General features: G+C 30.0%; 1 protein-coding gene across 3 annotated transcripts in view; it reads left to right on the forward strand.

The window, feature by feature from the left end:
- Positions 1-24,826, forward strand: part of Vps13 (vacuolar protein sorting 13C) — a 273,667-nt gene that overhangs the window by 120,890 nt on the left and 127,951 nt on the right. For all 3 annotated transcript variants that reach the window (XM_067287043.1, XM_067287044.1, XM_067287045.1), the window contains exons 36-43: positions 3,080-3,274; positions 11,216-11,325; positions 13,837-13,959; positions 16,771-16,923; positions 19,769-19,951; positions 20,031-20,150; positions 23,166-23,294; positions 24,029-24,178. In XM_067287043.1, the coding sequence (XP_067143144.1) occupies positions 3,080-3,274; positions 11,216-11,325; positions 13,837-13,959; positions 16,771-16,923; positions 19,769-19,951; positions 20,031-20,150; positions 23,166-23,294; positions 24,029-24,178 (1,163 nt within the window). The remainder of the gene's footprint in view (positions 1-3,079; positions 3,275-11,215; positions 11,326-13,836; positions 13,960-16,770; positions 16,924-19,768; positions 19,952-20,030; positions 20,151-23,165; positions 23,295-24,028; positions 24,179-24,826) is intronic.

Consider the following 24,826-nt stretch of genomic DNA (forward strand, 5'->3'; position numbering starts at 1 on the left):
ATAACATTACATTATATGTATCTGGTTATAATGATGATGATTGTTTATATGGGCTAGCACGTATTGTTCCTTGAGATACTGCCACTTCATGGCTGACATTCTTCCACAGACAGGAGCAGGATTTATCTGTAAACAATACCCGATGTCATTCAGTGATGCTGTTGTGATGACAAAGACACTACGCCAGGTGTGCAGCCCTATGTTGAGTAGTTAATGGCAATCCGGTTATGGTTGCTGTGCATGCAGCCTTACTTCATGCAACCTATTACAAATGATTTAGATGGGCACAGATGGTACTCATTGATGGTGACAAGCAGCTTTGGATGTCACGTGCTGTGACAAACGGGTCTGAACAGACCATTTGATGAATCTGTCTGTCTGTACTGTGTCTTGCACCAGTGTGATCTACTCCCTCTTTGGCATATTTACAGATGTTCCTGCATCCATCGTGCCACACATTGCTGGATGATAATCATGTTGTGCCCAACACATGGCAATTGCACACGTCGACAAACTGAGGTTGTACAGTTTCAGGATATGGTCTCATTCCCCAGCCATTAACTGGTGGTATTCAGCTTTTTGTCATCTTCAAGGCATTTTCTATGCTTTTTCAAAAGTTGGGCTGCTGTGAACCATTGCTGACAGCATTTACGACCCAAGTCAGCTGCTGGTTTGTTGAGCCCAAAACTGGCTACCACATGACCCGATGCATACACAAACTTGCATCTCTATCACCTCTACTGGTTCTGCAATTTGCAGATGGATAATGTTAGAATGCAACTTCATAAATTGTTAAACAAATCAAAAATGTTCATTTTATGAAATAATTTTTGAAATAAAAATTATGTTTTTGTTTATGTTACCTTATTGTTAACTAATCCTTCCTCTAGCACTAATTCTAACATATCTTTACTAATAAGATGAAAAAATCTTATTATTAAACTAATACATGCTCTAATAAATGATTAAAAGAATAGATGTAGTGTTTAGAGGTATAACTCTAGTACAGGGATGGGGAACCTGCGGCCTTTTGGGCAAACAAGTGTGGCCTTCTGCGGCCCATGATGAAAATGTTGATATATATATTTTTAAGACCTACTATTTACTTATTACTTGTATAAAAAGTTCCTACTGAAGTAAAATAACTTAAAATGTAATTCTTTTCAATTTTTATTCACCTGTCTTTCATTTATTACATAACTTTCAAATTACTTAGCGGCCTAAGCCTAGGGATAAAATGACAAAAAAATTTCAATGCGGCCTATATAAAGGACGATGAATTGTAAAGTGGCCTTCATGAACGAAAAGGTTTCCCACCCCTGCTCTAGTACTAAACAATACGTCTTTCTAATAAACATAAACTCATCTTTTATTATAGCATGACTTTACTGTTTAAGCATGTTCTCTTTCAATTTTTTTTATCTATCTCTATTATATCTAAAGTAACAATCTCTGAATCTAATTTTTAATATGAACTGTATTCATTTTTTCAAAGTATTCTCATTGCAGCTATCTGCATCTTCCTAATTTGTCTTTCATAATCTCCAACATTTTAATCTATATATTTTAGCTATTTTATCATGTTATAAAATGTTTCTTTTTAACATAATTACAACTCATTTTTGTATGAAAACTGCTAGCATAAAAATGGATGAACTTAAAATTGACTGCTGTTCTTGTCTCAGTCACTGTAGTCAATTTTAAACCAATGCCATTTTGTATCAGTATTATGATTTATTCCAGGGAACAGCCAGAGAAAAATTGTGATTTGTGATATCTATGGATGATGATTATTGATTAGTGAGAATAAAGGAAATTAGGAATAAAAAAGGCTTTAGAATTGGATTTAAAGAGTAAAGATTTAAAAAATAAGAGGGACCAAATTGAGTTTAAGGAAGTTAGATATGGTTTTAAAAAAGGAAGTTAAATTTTAAGATAGAAATAGATAAATAAAAACTCACACCAAAATTGTACAGACTCTTGATAATTAGCACTGAGTTCAGCATTAACGCTGAACTCAGTGCTAATTATCAAGAGTCTAAATTTTAATATAAAACAAGTAAAATGGCAAAACCATTTTTGGGACTAGACTATGTCTCAGATACTTGGCTCGGCTGCATACCATTTTCTAAGGAAAAGAGAAAAATGAGCATTATCCAATGAGGAAAAGCCGACACTGGTACTCTGGGTCCTAGCGTAGATTATGACTGGTTTCGTTGCCACTGTGGTTATAATGGGTTGCATTTCACAGGCTTTTTCTTGGCTACGGTAAGTGGGATCATTGCAATGCTTATGGTGGGTCTTGTTCTCATTCTCCAATCTTTTTTGGTATCTCTGGTTTTGAGTGTGATTGTTGAAATTTCACCGGTCATGGCCATGATTATGAAGTTGTCCATGAGGCATTTTTGGTGAAATTAATGGGTCAAAGGGATCCGAATGAAGTGTCAGCAACACACGAGAAAATCGAAATGATGAGAACAAGAGACTACACGTGTAATATGTGTTACACATTTGTCAAAATTCGATTTCACAACATTCACATTTCCAACTTTCCAACAAGGAACACATGTGCGAATCTTGCACTAGTGCCTGTTTGTAGAAACAGAGTTGCCATTTTGTATTTTATTTTGTCTCGGTTCTTTGTTCCCTGACTACCTACAAGTCTGGTTTTTTTGTATGTGCATGATTTGGGCACCAAATATTTTGCCAAATTGCAACCCCTGACATGTACTCCTTTATACCTCTAAGGTGTTTCGCCATTGACAGAAGTGCGATTTCATAGATGAGACATAGTCTCATCAATGATTAAAAAAGATGTTAAATATTTATCATCATATTTTTATGCAAATAAAAAAAAATTAGATATAAATGTGAAAAGTGAAATTAAATATAGGATAAGCAAACAGTTTTCATACAAAAAGAGTTGTACTTATGTTAAAAAGAGAAATTTTAACATAATTACAACTCTTTTTAAATAATTAAGAGAAAATAATTTTTTTTTTTTTTTTTTTTTTTTTTTTGTATAATTTTAAAAATGTTAACATTTTTAAAATATTTTTTTTGTTTTTCCTTATTTCAGTGGATGTGAAAATATTTAGTTTTCAATTAATTGTACATCTTGGCTATTTGTTACAACTTGGTGATTTCTTCACTAAATCAGTAACAGATGAAAAATTAGAAACTGCCACTAAACCTGAATCATCTAAAGCAGCATCTACTGATAAATTAGCCACTAAAACTAATATTGATAAAACTTCTGCTGCTTCTAAACAGAGTAAGCAATATTTTAAAATTGTTTTAAATGGTTATAGAAGTACAGTAGAGAACCGAAAATCGGAATCAATTGGGGACTGGGGTTGTTCAGATTAGGGATTTGTTCCGATTACGGTCTATGTACGAAAAAATATATTAACCTGTCCGATGTTCGAACTTTTCTCCGTTGCGTGTCGCTTTGTGTTGAATTTTTCTCCGTTGCGTGTCGCTTCGCGTTGAATTTTCGTCGATTTTAAGCCTAACGAAAATTTTTATAATAATAATCGAGGCTATCGTATCGTTAAAAATTATTTCTTTATTTTGTACAAACAAAATAAATATATTGAAGAATATAAAAACATGAAAATTATACTTTAGAAGTAAATTTAGTATCAAAAACGTTCGATTCAGCACGACACAGTCCGACTGAAAATCGTGCTGATTACCGGCCATTCTGATTACCAGGGTGCCGATTTATGACTCTCTACTGTATTTCATATTTTTATATTTCTGAATATATCTTTCATATGATGCAAGATCTTATCTCAAAAATACAGACAAATACCTTACCCCAGAGTTATTGGTATCTGTTGTATTTAACAAGGGATGTCAGCCTGTTTCTTGCCAAATTGCTTAGTAATTTTTTATTTATTTATCCTTAATAAATAGCCTTATAAAGGAATCTGGCTGTTTATTTGATATTTGAGTTTCTTGGTAAGAGAAATTTAATTAAAACTGCTTTTTCTAGTACTGAACTTTCTTCCCAAAGAAAGAATTGGCATTTCATAAATTTCAATAAAAATTAGAGTAACACAATTTTCAAAAATACTAAACTTAACTTGCATCTCATTTTACAAATCGTGGCTGGGCTGTAAACATGTGTATTTGCAAGGACCAATTTATTTACTTAGTAAAGTAGACAGATTGTTTGACAAATCTGTGACAAGGTTATGGTACATTACCAAAAAGAGATCTTGAACTTTTTAAAACTTCCAGAATCCCAATCAAGTAGCGTAAATTGCCTAGAGAAGATATATGAAATGATTTTTACTAGACTTACTAGTGCTAACCTGATTAGAAAAAAAATTTAGCAAAAGAAAACCCACAATCAGCAATTCAAAAACCTACAATACAAAAGTTTTAATTCTTACACTGTTGACCAACTAGATAAATACAATCAACTTTTATATCCATTAGTGACATCTTATTAATTTATGCTATTTTACAAATTACAAGTAACTCATTATAGCTATGATGATAAATCTCTTAGAAAGATGTTTTTTTCAGTAAATATGAGCATTTTTTTTTGTATTCATTAACACTTAGAACTATGTGAGTAGTCATTTTGACTGTGTGCTTTTTTTTTTTTTTTTAATTTTGGCAAATTTTTAGTTTTTGATGATGTTTTCTATTTAGTTTTTATTATTTTACACTTTAAATATTATGGAAGAATTGACTCTTCTACAAATGAATTGATAATTTTATTTGTAATATACCTACATCTGTAGTTACTGTCACAATGAATGTTAATTGGCTTTTTATGAAAATTCTTTTATTTTGTGTTGTTGCCAAATATTGGGAGATATTAGTGTTGGAATAAAACCAGAAATTCTTGAAATTGGTTAACTGATTTTCAGTAAAACCCAATTTTTATAGTACTGTTTAGTCTTGTAGCCAATAATACATCACTGGGCTAGGAAAGCAACCTGAAAAAATTGTGACTGGTATTTTTCTCTTTTCCAGTCTGCATTAAGCTCATTAACTACATTTTAAGAATAATGAAAATAACAATAACCTTAGTTTGCATAATAAAAGTGAAAGCATTTATATATTCTGCTTATAGGCACTGCCAACTATGCTGAAGAGGCTTACCCCCAATAATTACAGTTTTGATGTTTTAAAAATGTCAAGTATGGTAAATTGGTGCTATGTACAAAGTTTAATGTTATACTAAAATTTTCTGTTAGGACATCATTATGTGGAATCATCTTAAATCCAAGCATACTTTACTGCCAACTAAAAGTCAAAAAAGGCAAATAAACACAATGATACCAATTTCTTTGCCTGTTCAAAACCAATTTTTTGTTTTTGCTAAAACTGCAGTTTACTAAAACTCAGTTTTGTTATATTACTAATATTGTGTATTGTTTCAAAATATATTTCAGCATGATAAAAGAAGGAATGTTTGTAATTTGAGGAGAGAAAATATGCATTCTATTCAGATTTATCAACTTCCTGTTTTGTTGCATTTTTAAAAATTTTGTCTGTTATAAAAAATGATTTCTTTGTGTGTGTTCTCTTTCTTTTTATGAGAAGAATCTTGTCTATTGAATCATTGTGACATGTTGTTACATACATTCTCCTGAAGATATCCTCAAAGTTTTACAAAACATTTGTGAAGATAAGTCAACAAGTAATCATCAGAATGTTTTAGAAGCTGCTAGCAATGATAGCAAAAAAAATAGTCCAGTATAGTTCTGGAACAACAGAGTTCTGATACCAAAGATGCAATTGACAATCTAGATTATAGAAACATATAGTCTGCATCCATTGCTAGAGGAAAAAATGGAAGTTAGCACTGCCATTGCATAGACCTAACTATGGAAATAAAGGAACATCAGTAGAAGTATCATCTAATAACAATGTAGCTTGCTAATGGAACAATGTAGGAGATTTTTGATATGTCATTTCTTATTGCTGAAAGACATTGCATCATGTAATATTTTTCCCGAGAAAGAAGATTGACCCCATATGCACAGCATCATATAAATGAAGGAAGTGTGCTGAGTTTGTGGCAGTTATTTATTGACTACTGGATCCTTCTGCAACAAATTAATGGATTATATTCAAAAAAGTTGCACATGAGAATATAATTTGGAATATATATAAACATCATTAAGCCTGATGTATTAGTAATAAACCAAATGATTGCTGTAATTAATCAGGCTATTTGTCACTACTATTAATAATTAATAATAATAGTGAAAATGTAGTCTGATTAATTATGGTGATCATTTGGTTTATTATAATTTGGAAGAATTTCATCCTAAATTTGGTTGAAGAACTTACTCTAAACTCTGCAGAAACTATACAGAAGGTAAATAAATGACAGAGGGAAGGAATTAAAGAACCACCTTTTAAATGTGTGTCATCAATACAGAATTGCAGAATGTAAAAATAAGTCATTTGAGTCATACAAAAAATACGAAAAAGAGTGTGAAAAGTGCACTGTCTTTCCACACATTTTGTTACTAGAATTTGTATGAAATGTTTTAAGTAGTTTTATTTAGTTTTTAAATAAAAATATTCTTTTTTCTGCATTGATCAGTTCATTTTTCAACAAATTATTGTAACAAATCAAAATATTAGCATACCCATGGTTTAATATCTTTGTAGGGCTAGTTTGTAGATAATTGCCACGTTCCTTATTGAGGAGACAATGATTTACCTTATGATACAATATCAGGCTACAGACAAAAAAATTCAATAACTTAATCTATAATTTCTTAGGTTACATGAGCTACGGTGCAATAGTACCAGTTGAACACAAAATCGAAACATGTACACAGAACGAGGTTCAAATTAAAAGTGAGGTCTTTAGGTCAGGTTGTCAGGTCTGTTAAGTTTAAAGTTCCTCCTGGTGGCAACTTTTGGATTTACCAAAGGCGGCGACACAATCTTCTTCCATGGCTATACGAATTTGAAATTCCTACAGTTCTAGTGTGTTATGTATGTTGATGTAGTCTGCCAACAAAGGCAGGATCAAAAGAAAAAACCACCAACAGAAATGTTTGATATACAACACAAAATGAAACAAATTTATTTGTATGGGATAATATTTACGGGATCTTTTATAAGGCAAGGACTCCAGCTATGATCTGTTACCAGTGATTTGATACATGTCACAATGCCTTGAGGTTACAAATAAGATCTGTTCATGCGTAACAAGAATATAAATTTTAATACTACCTTACAACTACTTTAAAATCTAAAAAGGAGACTTGAAGGGAGAGATACGGTAAGTCTCTTGCCAAGGAGAAGGGACCCACAAGGAGATTTTTATATAAAATTCCTTCTTTCTTTCCTCCTACTTCTCTTTCTTTTAGTTACATGATACATTTTTGTTGCCTTTCTTTTCTTTACTCTCAACTTATCATGAGGGTCCTTTACTTGATACAGAGTACTACTATTGGATCTTCAGTTGAAGCCTTCAATACTCACTAAAGCATAGCCCTTTCCTCAAGCCCCATTCCTGATTCTTTGTCTCTCTTCCTGGACCATATGAGAAGTTTGTCCTTCTCCTTTGATTTGATTGTTTGGCTCAAAAATGGGAACTTTTACTTTCCCCCACTAACATGCCATGTGATTTCCATTATATTGTTCTAGAAGGTTCTCAGAACAGACCCTTCCTTTGTTAACCAAGGGAAGATTAAAAAAAAACAACATAATGTTCTAGAAAGAGAAAGAACAAAGGAAATATGAAAATTTGCACCTTTAATCATCCAGCAACAAATGTTTTAATAAATTAAAAACGTTTTCGATTGTTTTTAACGGTTTTCTTCAGTTACAACTCAAATTAATAAAAGAACGATAAAATGGAACTAAATACGAAAATTAATAAATGCGCATGCGCAATATAAATATATCGCGCACGACGCCTAATATACATATATTACAGAATAAAAGAATAAAATTATATAACAAAAATACGTGGCCGCATCCCTTGTACGTTGTTATTGTTTATCTTTATAAAACGATTTCCATGCCGTTGATAAAGAGTCCGCGTCTCTATGATTGATACATCCCGTTTTTTCTTGGGCTTTATATATTTCTAGTTTTTCTAGATGTTTGATTGTATGTTTATTGCTCGTCGGTTTGATGATGGAAGCATGGTCCCACAATACCTCAATATCTCGTTGCCTGGCGTATGATGCTAGAACCGTGGTGTCTAGATTCTTATTAATCGAGTACTGGTGTTCTTTGATCCTTTGTTCTAAGTGCCGTAAAGTAGCTCCCACATAAACAATATCCGAATCAAATCGTTGGTCCTTTATTGGTATGGAGTAAACCCCCGTTAACGAGTTCCGATCTTCTCTTTTCTTGTCATTCCTTAACATTTTGTAAACTGTCGGATTACGTCGGTAAATGATACATATATTATTGGCTTTAGCAACTTTGTTTATTATTTTGTTCAAGAAGGGATAATAATTGATTATCACTTTTTGTTTACCGTTATCCGCAGGAGAGTGATTACCCCGATTCTGGAACGTTGTGATAAGTTTTTCTACTATATTTCTCTGGTAACCTTGTTGTGTTGCTGTTTCGAGTATGTAATCCAATTCTTTGTAGGTATCACATATGTTTGTGCAATGAGTGTAGGCACGCTTGATCCAAGATCGGAATGCCGCATACTTAATATGCCTGGGATCTACCGATTGATTCGGGATGATGATAGTATTTAGACCCGGTTTCCGGTAAATGTTCGTCTTGATTTCCCCTTCTTCGCAGGTGATGTTAATATCGAGGAAATGAACATTATTATAGCTTTCCTGGTCCAGTTGTAAAGTTAAACCGTAAGGGTTATCATTGATATCATTTAGGAATCGTTGAGCGTTGTGCTTATTATTCCATAGAATGAATATATCGTCTATGTATCTGGTGTATAGAATAATATCTTTTTGGAATCCGGGAAGAATAGTATTTTCAAGTTGTCGTAACACCAAATCGCATAGTATAGCCAACATTGGACTACCCATTGGCACTCCTCTACCCTGCAGAAAAACTCTCCCTTCAAATTGAAAGAAGGATGTATAACATATTAAATCAGACAGCTCCAGGATGTGTTGATGGTATTTGTATGAATTCTCGATGTTTTTAAAAAGGAAATCCCTTAACGCACAGAAACATGGGGGTAATTTTATAGAGGGATATAATGATTCGTAATCCATAACCGTCATGTACTCATCATCCTTGAGAGCAATGTCTTTGAGCTTCTCTATCAATTGTAGCGAGTTGGTGATAGAGAAAGGGTGACTTTGTTCTTTAGAACGAATAAATCTTACTAATTGCTTTTCGATGCGAAACGTCGAAGAATTACATTTTTCTATAACAGGTCATATTTGGCAACCCAGTTTATGAGTTTTCCAAAAGCAAATATCCTTGGTGCCTTTGGAGCAAGGACTGTAGCTTTCTGCATATGCAACAGGCGTGCTAACGGGGTTGCTGTGAATCTTTTGACTCTCCGTTGTGATGACTCCAAGTAGTTGCAGGGTGCTAGCTGGCAATCAGTGTTCTCGATGTATTCTAGTATTTTCTTGTTATACGTATCCCGTTTGGTAAGTACTATTCCCTTCGATTTATCTGCTTTCATGAGTACCACATTATTACTTTGCAGCCATTGGCGCGCTTTGCTTATGGTTGCCAAGAATTGCCTAGTATTAAAATTAACCCTTTTTTCATGAGCTACACGGAAACGTGTTTTCCAGCGGATGTAGTCCTGTTCAGTACTATTCATGCCTTTGATGATGAATTCAATATCCGGAATAAGATTCTCTGGACTCGGTGAGGGGCCAGGAGCAAAGAGCAAAATAATAAACGAAGTTGCTAAAGCCAATAATATACGTATCATTTACCGACGTAATCCGACAGTTTACAAAATGTTAAGGAATGACAAGAAAAGAGAAGATCGGAACTCGTTAACGGGGGTTTACTCCATACCAATAAAGGACCAACGATTTGATTCGGATATTGTTTATGTGGGAGCTACTTTACGGCACTTAGAACAAAGGATCAAAGAACACCAGTACTCGATTAATAAGAATCTAGACACCACGGTTCTAGCATCATACGCCAGGCAACGAGATATTGAGGTATTGTGGGACCATGCTTCCATCATCAAGCCGACGAACAATAGACATACAATCAAACATCTAGAAAAACTAGAAATATATAAAGCCCAAGAAAAAACGGGATGTATCAATCATAGAGACGCGGACTCTTTATCAACGGCATGGAAATCGTTTTATAAAGATAAACAATAACAACGTACAAGGGATGCGGCCACGTATTTTTGTTATATAATTTTATTCTTTTATTCTGTAATATATGTATATTAGGCGTCGTGCATGATATATTTATAGTTGCGCATGCACATTTATTAATTTGAGTTGTAACTGAAGAAGACCGTTAAAAACGATCGAAAATGTTTTTAATTTATTAAAACATTTGTTGCTGGATGATTAAAGGTGCGAACAAAGGAAAGACATTAGACTTAAAATTAGGACAAACATTATGGCGGGCAGCCACATTAATGTTAAAATCACTATCAATATTAAATATATATACTTACGGAATGCAATCTAATAATTATAGCAATGTAGTTAAGCAAATGATCTTTTAGACTGGAATGTGTCAAGATAACTTGAGATTTAATAAAATAATCCCAGAACTTGGGATAACTAAAATAAAAGATGAATAGATGTAAATTAAATTACAAATCTGTGATTATAGCAAAGATGAGGCTTACACAGTTTTAACTTCAAATATATGATATAACTTCTTTTATCGATTATTTTCGTCCAAGGTGTGGAAATTTTTGCAATTTTAAACATTAAAAGGGTTCTTTTAGGAACTGACATTTGTAATGCTATGTTACATCATTGACATGCATATGACACCAAGAACAGTTTCAGATGCTGTGTCTTGTTATTTATTCAAACATACTAAAACTAACAAAGCAATACTCTGTCATTAAGAATTACTTTTGTCTACAGGTTGTAATAACATTTTTATTTTTTTATTGTATTGGAAATTTCTATAAAATAGTAAAAAAATTATATTTGAATTTTGTTTATTAATAAGTTATTGATATATTTAATACTTTTTAAAATAAAATATTAAATTCATTGTCTGTAAATAGTAACAATAGTAATAGTTTATTTATTATTTGTCTGTATACTTTAAGGTGAGGATACTCCAACCAATCGCACAACTATATTTTTCACATTGGAAGAACCTGATTTAATATTAATTGAAGATATTGAAAATATTAACTCCAATATCATCGTTCTTAAGGTAAATTTAAATTTTTTACATTTAACTGTTTGTTTAAATTGAATGCTGTTCTAATGATAATCATCTACTTTTTAAGTTTTATATGAACATTTATTTAAACAAAAACATCATACCTTAAAAAAATTTTAATGAGTTTAGTACTTTGTAACATTTCTATAATAATTTAAATTGTATTAAATATACATAAAATTTTAATATAAACAATGATCAGTAGATATAATTTAAATGCTTTTTCATTTTTTTAGTAGAAGTAAATAAATTAATGCTTTTAGTTTGAAGATATTAATTTATTTATTTATTGATAACAACATATCCTTAATAAGAAATTAAATATCAGGTCAGTCCATAAGTTCAGGCGTATTTTTATCTACAAAAAGCAGCAAAAAATTTTAATTAAATTTTATTTTAATCTATAATGTATTCACCATTATTTTGTACAATTTCTTGCCATCTTGATGGTAGCTTTTTAATCCCGTCTTTGTAAAATGATTTCGGTTTTGAATCAGAATATTCAGAAATAGCTTTTTTTTTACATTGTTCTCATCCTCAAAAGTTTTCCCTTTTAAAAAATTTTGCAAACTGCAAAAAAGATGATAATCACTGGGAGCAATATCTGGCGAATATGGTGGATGAGGTAAAATTTTCCAGTTGTAGCTTTCAAGTTTCTGTACAGTTATTTTTGCAGCATGTGGTCTGGCATTGTTATGCTGCAGGAGAACCTGCTTTCTGTTCACTAACAACGGTTGATTTTTTTTTCAATTTTTCATTTAAACGCTCTAATTGCTCACAATACATTTGAGCTGTAATTGTTTGATTAGATTCTAACAGCTCAAAGTGAATTACACCTGATATATCTCACCAAACAGACAAAAGAATTTTTTTTGGATGCAACCCACCTTGCAGTCGGTTTTGGCTGCTTGTCGCAATCCATCCATTGTCTTTTTCTCGTCACATTATTATAGAGGATCCATTTTTCGTCTCCAGTAACCAGCCTACCAAGAAAAGGTTCTAAAACAATACGAGATAAAAGAGACGTGCAAATGTTTACACGTTGTTGTCGGTTAGCTATTGACAGTTCGTGTGGTATCCATTTTCCTAGCTTTGAAACTTTTTCGATTTGTTGTAGGTGTCTATGAACAGTTCCATGGGATGAATTTAAACGTTCCACAATTTCATCAACTGTTAAAGATGGTTCTGCTTCAACTAGTGCATAGAGAGCATCATCATCAAAGTCAACGGGTCTTCCAGTACGAGCCTTATCCTCCACACTAAAATCATTGTTTCTAAATCTTTCAAACCACTTCTGCACAGTCCTTGCACTAATTACAATTTGATTATGTACAGTATTTATTTTTTTGGCTGCATTTGTAACATTCTCACCACTTAAAAATAAAAAGTATAAAACATGTCTTTTGTATTCATCGGTTACTTCCATTTTAACAAAAATAAACAACTGAAATGTTCACAATTCTGAACAGTATTATATGAATGAGATCCAATTTAACACTTCAGTGTAAAAATTATCACATTAGACTGACATTTTTAACAGCAAAACAAGATTTTTTCTCAAGATCATAAAAATGGCATGGACTTATGGACTGACCTGATAGTTTATAATGTTTTGTTGTACTGTAAGAAAAATTTATTGTTCTCATTATATAATATATCTTCAGTTGATAAAATTCAGAATTTACTTAAAATTACCTTTTCAAATGGACAGAAAATTAATATTATCAGTTTCCTTTTTTTTACAAAGTATAAATTTAAAGTATAGATTGTTATAACTTGATAAAATATTATCATTCATGTTATTAATAGATAGCATTATATAATAAGATTTGCATTCTGTGATTTGATATAAAGTAAGTACATGCAGATCAACTTCATAAATAGAATAAAAAACATAAATGAAAATAAAACACTTCTACTCTTTTTAATTTTTCCTTTAATATATTACAAAATAGATTTAAAAAATTGCAAACAAATATAAAATAAAATAGTTTAATGGTTTTATTACATGTAGGCATATAAGAGCATATGGGAAAAGATCAACACCATTAATGTTTTGTGTTCCTAGGCTTGAAAAGGATTTTCAAGAAGACATAATATTTTAGTTTATATTTGTCTTCAATTGCAATTTTTAAAATATATATTGTAATATTTTAAGATGAATTGAATTTTCTATTTTTCACCCTGAATTTTCTAATTTTTTTTTTTTTTTTTTTTTTTTTTTTATTTTTTCTTCTAAGGTAGTCTTTTAATTAAAATATAAATGTAAAATTATAAACGATGGTTGATACTTTAGGTATCAACTGTTTGTTTTACTTTAAGTTGTTGATACTTTAGGTAAATTTTATCATCATTGGATAAATGACTGAAACAAAATTCTAAAATATTAACATTAAAAGTTAGTGGTATTAATATTTTAGAATTTTTTTTTTTTTTGGAAAAATCTATTAGATATTTTGTATTTGCATACTATATTAAACATTTTTTTATATTTTTTTTCAGAATGCTGTAGAAATGAAATTGATAATGGATCCAGGAGCACTTAATATTTCTGGAGCAATTAAAGATTTGCAAATATTTACTGCTTGTTATAATCCTTCTCATAGAAATAATACAACTGTTCAAGTAAAATGCTCTCATTTTTATTAAAAACTTTATATTATATTAGATACAAGTTATTGACTCTGTGATAAATATATATTATTTGTTTTTAAAAATTTCTTAACTTTTTATTTGTTTCAATATTTCTCATATGTACAGTAAGTCTTCAACTTATATAGTTAATTTATTCTGAAGATTTCTGTACAACTTGAAAAAAAAGTGAAAAAATGCTGAAATATTTTGTAATTTTTATATGCACATTCAGTTCAAAGGACAATTACAGCTAAAGATTTATTTATGAATAGAAAAATTTCAGAAAATAGTGAAAACTTTGAGAATATGATATCTAGTATATATGTTCAAAAAGATAATAAATGGCATTGTTAGTCATAAGTTGATGTATTGCAACCACATATTCATATAAATACATTTATTTATTTATCCATTTAGTTGAATTGCAAGTTGAAGTAATTATAGTACATCAAGAATAGCTTTAATTATTATTTTAAACTTTAAATAAATAAGAATTGCCAGATTAAAATTAAAACTACAATATACGGAATATACACACAGGTAGGCCTCCTACAACGCGGTACTTTTACAACGCAGTTTAGGATATTTAGAAACGAATTATCTTTCACATAATAAAAAAATCGCAACGGATCACATAAGTGTAGTGGAACTTGATGGAACAAGCTCAGATCTTGAAATAAGGCCAGTCAAACATTCTCGAACAACTATAATAAGTGACGATGAGGACTGAATTTGAGCATAACATTATGTTTCTTTTTGAATTTGACTTGAAATCATAATCTTTTTAGTTTTTATATGATGTTGAATTTTATTTAAGCTTTTTATGTACATAAATTTAAAAAATGATGAAAATGTTACACCATAAAAGGCAGTTTTTCTCTTTTTAGAACTGAATCCCAGTTTTTGTATTAAGTTGGTGTCTCCTATAATGCGATTTCCCACAATGCGGTATTTTCAAGGAACGTATCTACCGCGTTGTAGGAGGCCTACCTGTATTTGTATTTGTTGAAAGCTGAGAATAGTCACAGAATAGCGAAATATATTACTGAATAAAGAATAACTTTAGTTTTTTGAACTTAGCAATTTTGACTTTACATAATTTTCATGGCAAGTCTAAATTGAGTTGGAGTAAATTATTAATATATAAACACTTAAGGGATTGTCTAAAATAGGTTTGGATAGAATATCTGTAATTGTATAAAGTTGGTTTATCTAATTCACAACTTTTGATACCGGAAAGACAGTGTTGGTGATTTCTCTTGTTTAGTGATCACTACGGTATTTTAAAATTTAATTTTTGATTAATTAATCAAATTCTGTTTAAAAATTGTAAATTTCAGAATACAGTAGAGCATCAATTATCCGAATAGCGATTAACCGAAAGCTTTCCAGTCAGCAAATTTAAATTTCCGCTAGTGCTGTGGTGCTGCAATCTTTTGCTATGTGGGTACCAAGGAGGGTCGACGAGGTCAGACCTCTGGTTAATGTCGGCAACAAGTCGGGGGGGACTTGCCCACTTGTCAGAAATGGCTTAATTTGTCGGTAGAGATCCCGTAGGGACGGGACTGCTTTTTATCTGGTCGAGTGTAGGAGGGAAAGTGGAGTCGTGGTAAGACGATAAGCGAATATTCGAGCAAACAAGACACCATTTAACAGGATAACAACGATTTAATGGAAAACGAAATATACGTTACAAAAATCTGACATTTAAAAGGGGTGACATATATATATAAAGCTATATATCCCTATCGCACAAAGAGAGAGAGAGTTCACATAAGTGGGGTCCATACCTCTTGGACAATCAGTAATTCAAATATGCTGTTCGTCACGATGATCGAATATTTCTTTCTAGGGAAGGTTCGATGGTACTTGAGGCACAATAGTCAAATATATTCCGTAGGCACACAGGGTAAGATCGCGACTCGATCTTAATCGATGAAAGACTCTCCACCGGGGGAGGAAGGAAACATCTTATATATAGCTTTTTGGCTGGGAATTTTGGTCACGTGCAGGTGCTTAGGCCATAGGTGTTCCCGGGATTGGAAACAATACGGCGAATTCGGGCGCTAACTATAAACTTAAGTTGCAAGATGATCTGTACTCGGTGTAAGAACAATGGATAGTTGACAGTTATACGACCGGGGACGCATGTTTTCTCGTCCAGGACCGTTTTTAGGCAGGATGTTTATATCCAGGACAGTTTTTAGCAGGATGTTTATAATAGGAAAATATTCGAGTCGATATGGGGAACAATATTATTATAATTCGTATTATATTCGGATTATATCCGGATATAAGAAAAGGGTAATTATTAATTCGGATATAATTTATTATAATTTTGTGTCAAGAGGATTTCCAGATCTCACAGCTATGTCTTGGGCTACTTCAATATTATTTTTGTTGGTGTGCATGTTCTAGCTGGCAGCACTGGCACGACCATGAGAGGGTACTTAAGGACGTGCCAGGATTTGAACAAATTTCAACATGGGATGGGTTAATATATTTTTTTGTACATAATCGGTTATCCAAAAAATCAATTTTTTGAACAATCCCAGTTTCCAATTGATTCGGATAATCGATGCTCTACTGTAGATATTAAGCAGTAATTAATTACCTAAACTAATATTATATATGATATATTTTAGGTGTCTGTTATAAACATAAAATTTTAAATTTTCAAATATATTAAATGATTTAATTGATTTAAATTATATAAAAATGCGTATTCCACATATAATTTGTGTGTGTGAATAAAATATTATATATTTCATTTTACAATTTTTTTCTTTTTTATTAAAACAGATTCTTACACCATGTGAAATTAATCTCCTGTATAGTTGTCCATCAGATAAAAAGCAACATATTAATGTTGACTGTACTGAAATAGCCCTTCATGTATCACCAGGAACTATAGAAATTATTTCAAATATATTAGCTACAATATCCACAAAATCGGTAAATTATGATACTTGTATTTATAATAATTAATATTTTTAGCAAGCCTATTACTGATTAAAGTAATTGAGTTAATCATAAACCATTTAATTGTTAATTGAGTAATTGGAATGCCATCTTATTTGATAAATCTATAAAGTTTTTATACTGATTACATTCTTGAAATACATTGCTAACCTGAGAATGCATTGCTAATTCATGATTTCCCAAAAGTAAGATTTATGACCTTAAGGCAAGTCTACAAAGTGGACTATATGCAGTAAGTCTACACACATTTCAATGTTTAGATTTGGTGTATTTGCTGAAGTACCATCATGTAGACAGTATCTAGATTTTTTTCCTCTCTAGACTAATTGTGATGTCCCACAATGAATGTATCACATGAATTGTGTATTTCCAGTCTAGTGTCTTGTGCACTCTAATTTTCAACCTGCATGAAACCTTTCATAATGTCATAATGTCAGTTTGGCCAGCTGGATGACTGAGGCAGTTAAAGCATCTGCCTACTTTTCTGGAAGGATGTAAGATCAGGGATGGATCCAGAAGTATCCAAAATTAAAAATATTTGAATGTTTAATAAGTACTGTACTTTTTATTAATATGTATGCAATGATTACATTTCAGAGGTCTGATAAACCATATTTGCCATCATAGATTTTTAAAGACAACAATTTGACATTCAAACAAATAAATTTTAATTAATTTTTTTTTGTCATTTGGTAGGGCTTAAGCTCCCGTATTGCTCCACTTGTATCCACCACTACCTAGGTTTGAATTTGGGTGATTGAAAAACTCCAGGATTTTTATAGATGGTCTATCCTGGATATGTAAGGACCTATACCTCACCATTCAGCCATACCATTGTGGGCCTGATCAAATCCATAATGAGCTTGATAAAAGGTCACCTTACTTCTCACATAGTAAAAAGAGTCAATCAAAAAAGGGGAGATAAGAGTAGAGATTTTAAAAAAAAAAATTACATATGTAGCTATTACAGCCAATTCATGTTAATCTATGTTTTGTTAACAGACTCTATGGTAAAAGATAATCTAGACTGTCACTGCTGTAACAGATGACAAAAAAGAACATGCATACTTTTTAACTGTTATGAATGTTTTAGAAAGAAACTTAAGTTGAGAATGCATTTCACTTGGAATTCTGCAAGTTCATTTATTGAATGTCAAGCAAATGAAAAAATTATTTTGTAGAACATTTTATGCTTTTAAGTATATATGCACAAGATATTGTGGATAATACATGAAGGAACTCAGACACATTTCATCTGTCAGTAAAATCTTAAATTCGACTGTATACTTTTTATAAGAAGATACTATCAAATTAGTGGATGGAAACATGGAGATGAAATTGAGCACTGTGAACATCAACAAAAGCAAGAAGTGACTACAGAGCAACAATATTACTTCACTCAAAGCAGATAAAAGCTCAAGCAATTGTCATAATGAAAAGGTTCTCCTATGTCAACATCTTGGAAGAATACGTATAATCTACAGAATGCCAATGGATCAATGATGATCATGTGCAAAAGCTACAGAATAGTTATTCATCTGACTTGTATAAATCTTGCCAAAGTTTTGCTATTAAGGCATTCTACCACACATTTCCCAGACACCCTGTGGCTCTTCACTTTTTCAGACTGATAAGCCAGGTAAACAGCTACATCCACTTGTTGACATAGCAAGATCACCAACAATAGGTTTAGAGAGATATATATATATATATATATATAACTTGTTAGCCAACTACTTAAAAGGCTATGAGTACACTATCCAAGATTTATTTCAGCTTTTGGTTAAGTTAAATGAAATTAGGCTAGCATGAATTGAGTACTATCAAATTATTTTATACATTTAAAAAGTTTCAGGAAATTTCAATCTGATAAAAGTACCTTCAGCAGAATCTGTTTATGGCAAATAAGCTAATATATTGAATAAAAGATGTATTTTATTCTGTTATTTTATTTTATTCAACTGTTGTGCAATTTAATTGTTATGGTGGTAGATCTCGAAGCAAGCACTAATTAAGCTAAATAAGTTAATTGAACTAAATAAATTAAAGCAAACTAGTAAAAATTGAAAATTGCTGAAGAATCACAATGCTTTTTGTAGAAATTGATCTACAAAGTCTCCATTATAATATGTCTAATAAATAAGCATTATATTTTTTTCAATTTGATATTTATATGTTAATTTACTATCAAATAAAATTCAAAGATTGATTACTGAGTGAGCATAAGGGACTAAGTGGATTACTGAGATAGTCCATAATTATTTCATAAGATCAAGAAAAAAATATGTGAACAATAGATTTTAAATTTGTATAGAATATTACCAAGGTTAAATTAGAGTAGTTGACAAAAGTATTTTGGATATACCATCTTTAACTCCTGTAAAGATGCTATGAATATTACTATTAATTTGCTCTGCAGTATTTTAAGTTGCATAATTTTGTTTATCATATTTTTTTGTTAAATATTTAAAATATTTACAGTTACTTAATTAGTATATATGTACTTTATATTGTTCATATAAGTTGTTATAAATGAAACATGGATGTGGAGAGCATTGTCAGCAATTTGAAATACTGGCGTTGGACTATTGAACACAATCAGGAGAACTTCCTAGTATTTTATGTAGTGAATACATAATTGAAAAAACTTGTTTACATTAGAATAATAATGATACTGGAAAAAATATTTATTTTTTCATTGTGAGTTTCCATTTTTCATTTAATAATTTATATAGTTTCAATATTAATTATTTATTGTTACATATGATATAAATAAAAAATACTTATATTTTTCTGATTGTACATTAAATTTTTTCAGGAAGTTGAAGAAACTGTTGATGAAATTAAACCAGTGGATTATAGTAATATATGGGAACCTTGTAATGTAAATGATCAGTCATATTGGTTTTTAGAAACTGTGAAAGGAAAAGATGAAGCTGTTGAAATTACAGAAGACTTTTGCTGTGAAGAATATGTATGTGAAACAACAGCATCAGAAGAGGTATAATAATAATAATAATAATTCATAATGCATTAAAATCAATTTTTATATACATAATATAATAAAACCTTTCTTGTAGATGGTTTTAAACATGAAAAAAATAATTCTTACTATTGAAGCTGGCAGAGGTTTAAGAACAGTCCCAATGATTTTATTAGAATCTTCTTTTCATTCTGAAATTAAGGATTGGAGTTCATTAGTGAGTTTTTTAATAAGTGTTTTTCTATAAAATGTTTTTTAAATATTACTTTTATGCTAATAGATAAAAAAAAATATTTACAGTGACACAAACATTTCAAAATCACTTCACTTCATAATTTCAATAGTATAGGTCAATTATTAGAGTTTCATTATTAACCATTTGCTACCTGTATCACTAATTGGCAATTTTTTTTATCTCAGAATAATGCCAAAAATTGATGTATTTGCATTTTTCTGAACTTTCAGCAATACAGATATGTTTCCAGAATCCAGACTACTTACAATTTAGAAAAGGCTGGTCTATGGACTGTCTTGTATTATTACCCTTTAACTTGCACATCGCATAAAGATGTGAAAACCAGGATATCTATTATCTTAAGAGGGTAGTTCTTAACAGACAGACACTTTTATAAAGTTTTTGTTGTTTCCCTGTTTCCATCATTGCTCACATTTGAGTTAAATATGCTTGCCAAAATAATGATATAAAACAAAGATTATCCACTACAGGGTTAGGGATGTGATTGAAATTATTGTTAATAATAATTGTTTTATGTTATTATTAAAAGTATATTTTATTATTAAAGCTCTCTTCAGGGTTGTGGTGCATAGCACCAAAATTACTATTTGGTGATATTTTTATTACAGTGACCATAAAAATATAATACTGGTGATAAAAACCCTAGCCTATTTATTTTGACACTCAGCATGAATTTGAATCATGAAGCACACTTCATGAAAAACAGCAGAATGTCTACCTCCTGTGTGATGGGAATCCCATGCACCACACACCTAGAGATTTGATGACATCATGTGGCAAGGTCAGGCAGAAAAATAGGAATTGATGTTGAGAACCGAAGGCAATTTTTGTGTGATGCCACTCAGCATTTCCACATTGGAGGGTTTTTTTATTGACTGATAGAAAATTTGGGGACTTTTTTCACTTCGATCTTTTTTCAGTAGATTAAAAAAATTTTGACATGACAGAACCTGTGGAATACTGTTTAAACATTGTGATGAAACAGGTTATCTGGAATTATTTGTTAAAAACCTATTCAAAAATGATTTCTATTGATAGCGAGGAGAGGGCCAGACAGTGGGAGACCCAAATGTCTGGCTCTCTAGATTCATTTGAACTTTCAATTTAATAACTAGTAGTTTCATTTAAGATTTTTATAATAAAAGTAAAATTTGGAACAAATTTGAATAATGAACTACTGTTATTTATTTTTTATATGAATTACTCCAAATGAGTAAATTTAAAATTTTTCAAAAATATTGCTTTAAAAAACATTTCAATATAATTTTCCTAGGATTTGTAATTTAACACTTCAATATATACTCAGATTCTTTAAATACTATGACACACACATCTTATATCTCTGAGAAACAACATTTATTGCTTTAACAAACGTTTTCAATCTGATCAACAGGTCATCATCAGGTATTTTCAATTCTCTGAAATGTTCTATATTCGAACGATTATGTGAAAAGAAATTTAAATTTATAAATGTTTGAACACTTCGTCCAAATATCAAATATACCAAAAATATGAAAAACAGAGTAACTATGTGAAATTGAACAAATTAAAATGAATAGAGTAGAATAAAATATAATAAAACAAAATACAAATACACTAACACAATATACATTTTGTATATTTGACATTTTGTCAAATATGACAGAGTGCGCTGTACGTATTAGATTTTTACTGTACTATTTTTGATCATATATTTCCAGGTTAATGGTAATACTGTGGCTTCTTTGTAATTTAAACATTTTGCCAGTAAGGCTAGATTTATATATTTCAAACTTTTCTAAAGTCATTGCTAAAGACAGTGAGTGCACTGGTTTAACAATCCTAGCCTCATTCCATTTAACAACCGAACCATCTGTTTGTGCTACTCTGGATAGTGATGTTGAATAGTACTCTTTGTTTACATCATTATATGTACTCCTTAAGCCTCTTGCTGAGGTTCCTGTTCGTGACACCTATATACTCCTTGTTCAGACCTAATTGATCATTTTTATATGGTATCTTGTATACCCCAGATTGTTCCTCCTTGTTGATCAGATTGTAAAATTTTGTTAAAGCAGTAAATATTGGTTCTCAGAGATATAAGGTTGTATGTCATAAAATTTAATAATATTTGAAGATGGGCTAATTATAAGTTCTAATATTAAGAATAGAATATTTAGTTGTCAGTAGAAGAAATGTTTGTTTATTAAAAAATATTTTTTTTAAACTGAAGTCATATTAGTTTCTGAAAATATAGCATGTTTTATGTTGTACACCAAAAACATGCTTTACGTTGAGGAACAATAACTTCTTATTTAATATTTATGAGTACTTCTGAATCATCATCACAATGCAGTATTTCAAAGAAACAGTGTATTTAAATGACAAACATAAAAGTTTGAAAACATTACATGAATAAAAAGATATGTAATCTTTTGTGCACTAAGAGGACCTTTTAGTTTTTGAAAATAAATTAATAACTTGTACGTATATACATACATAGATATTATATTATTTCTTATATTTCTTTACTACGAAAACAATAGATTAAATATTTAATACAGTAGAACATCGATTATCCGAATCGATTGGGATTGTTCAAAAAATTGATTTTTTGGATAACCAATTATGTACGAAAAAATATATTAACCTATCCCAAGTTGAAATTCATTCAAATCCTGGCACGTCCTTATGTACCCTCTCATGGTTGTGCCAGTGCTGCCAGCTAAAACATGCACACCAACAAAATTAATATTGGAGTGTCCCAAGACATAGCTAAAGATTGCAGCACCACAGCACTAGTGGAAATTTAAATTTGCCGATTGGAAAGCTTTCAGTTAATTGATGTTTCGGTTGATCGCTATTTGGATAATTAATGCTCTACCGTACTATTAAATTTCTGCCAATATTTCTCTTTATATAAATTGTGTGTGTGTAATACACATGTATATTTTATTAATTTTGAATTTTAAAAATTTAAATATTTACTAATTAAAGCTGTACATTGGATGCAACTTGACTGTTGAAATGGGTTATTATAATGAGAAACTAGCTGTTTGGGAACCTCTCATTGAACCTGTTGAATTACCTACTGGACAACTTAAACCTTGGGAAATAACAATGCAGGTAAGTTTAAAATAACTTTCAAGGCAATGCCTTTTAAATTGAAACTTTGTATAAAAAACACATTGCTTTTTGTTATATGAAAAACTCTGTAACTTGATCAGTTATACTTTTTTTTTTTAATTTATCATATTTATCTATTAATATTGATTTTGATGAAAATATGAATTTGATAAATGCAATTAATTAGCTCAATTGCAATGTATGTATAAATAATAATAATTGTTATGAATATTAATTTTTTGTTCTAATGAATTTAGAAATCTTTTTATTATATAAACAAAGTTTTTTTATATTCAACTAAAACTATATAGGATGCATGTAACCCACAGATCATATTTGTTCAAGATTGTTATATCTTAGATGATCAGAGTAACCAGAAATTTCATACAGTAAAATTTATATTTTTTCATTAAATGTATTTATCTACATTATAAGTTAACTGTTCTCTCTTCAGTCTGCATTTATCTGAATTCTTAGTTTTTAATATATTTATAAAGCTAGAAAAAGTATCTATTTATTTAAATTAAGCTGTTTGAGTATGAAATTTTAAATTACTTTCAGTAATGAAGTGATATATATATATATATATATATATAAATAATGCAGAAAGATACCAGAAACAATGTTTCCTGTTTTTTTTTAATTATTATTTTTTTTTCTATTAAAATAAAAAAGAATTATGAATTAGTTGTATTCTAAAAATTAATTTGATTAATTTAAAAAAAAATTTTCAGGTAACAAAAAATCCTTTGGATATACCAGATGATGATGAAGAAGAAATAAAATTTCCTCCTCCAGAAATGAGTATTGAAATTTCATCTTTTGATATGCTTGAAGTTACAGTAACAAAAACATTTATGAATGTTGTAACAAATCTATCTGAAGTAAGTATTAAAATTTGTAAAATATTAAAATTACAGAAAAAATAAAAATATATTAAAGCTATGATAATTTTCCTAATACTGTAATTATTTAAGATTTACACTGTTTAATTTTAATTTTCTAATATTAATTCATGCCATAATTTCACAATTTGTTACATTAGTATCTATTTATAATAACACCCAGAGTTTTCATTTTGTATTAATTAACTTTATCAATGAATTATTTATTAATAAATGTTTATTAGTAAAAATTTTTACTAATAAACATAACGTTTTACTAATAGATATACTAAGTGTTAATTTCCTAAGTTTTTCCTGCTAATTGAATATTATCCATAATTCTTATTAGCTGTTGATGCAAATTAAACTAACAGAGAAAAGAATAATTATGTAAAATAAATAACCAAAATAAAAATATGATTTGTATATTTAAGTAGTATCATAAATATTATATTCTGTATTTTACATTTAAAATAATTAATATTTTAAATATAAAAAAATAACTAATTTTAATGAATTTTTTTAGTATATAAAAATCAATTTTAAAATGATCTACTGCATTTTGGTTGTAACCATAAATAAGAAATTTGGGCTTTATTACTGATAATTTTGTTTAGAATTTAAAGTATTTTAAAAAGTAATCAAATA

The sequence above is a fragment of the Centruroides vittatus genome, unplaced genomic scaffold, assembly GCF_030686945.1.
Source record: "Centruroides vittatus isolate TY-2023 unplaced genomic scaffold, ASM3068694v2 scaffold_435, whole genome shotgun sequence".
Taxonomy (NCBI): Eukaryota; Metazoa; Arthropoda; class Arachnida; order Scorpiones; family Buthidae; genus Centruroides; species Centruroides vittatus.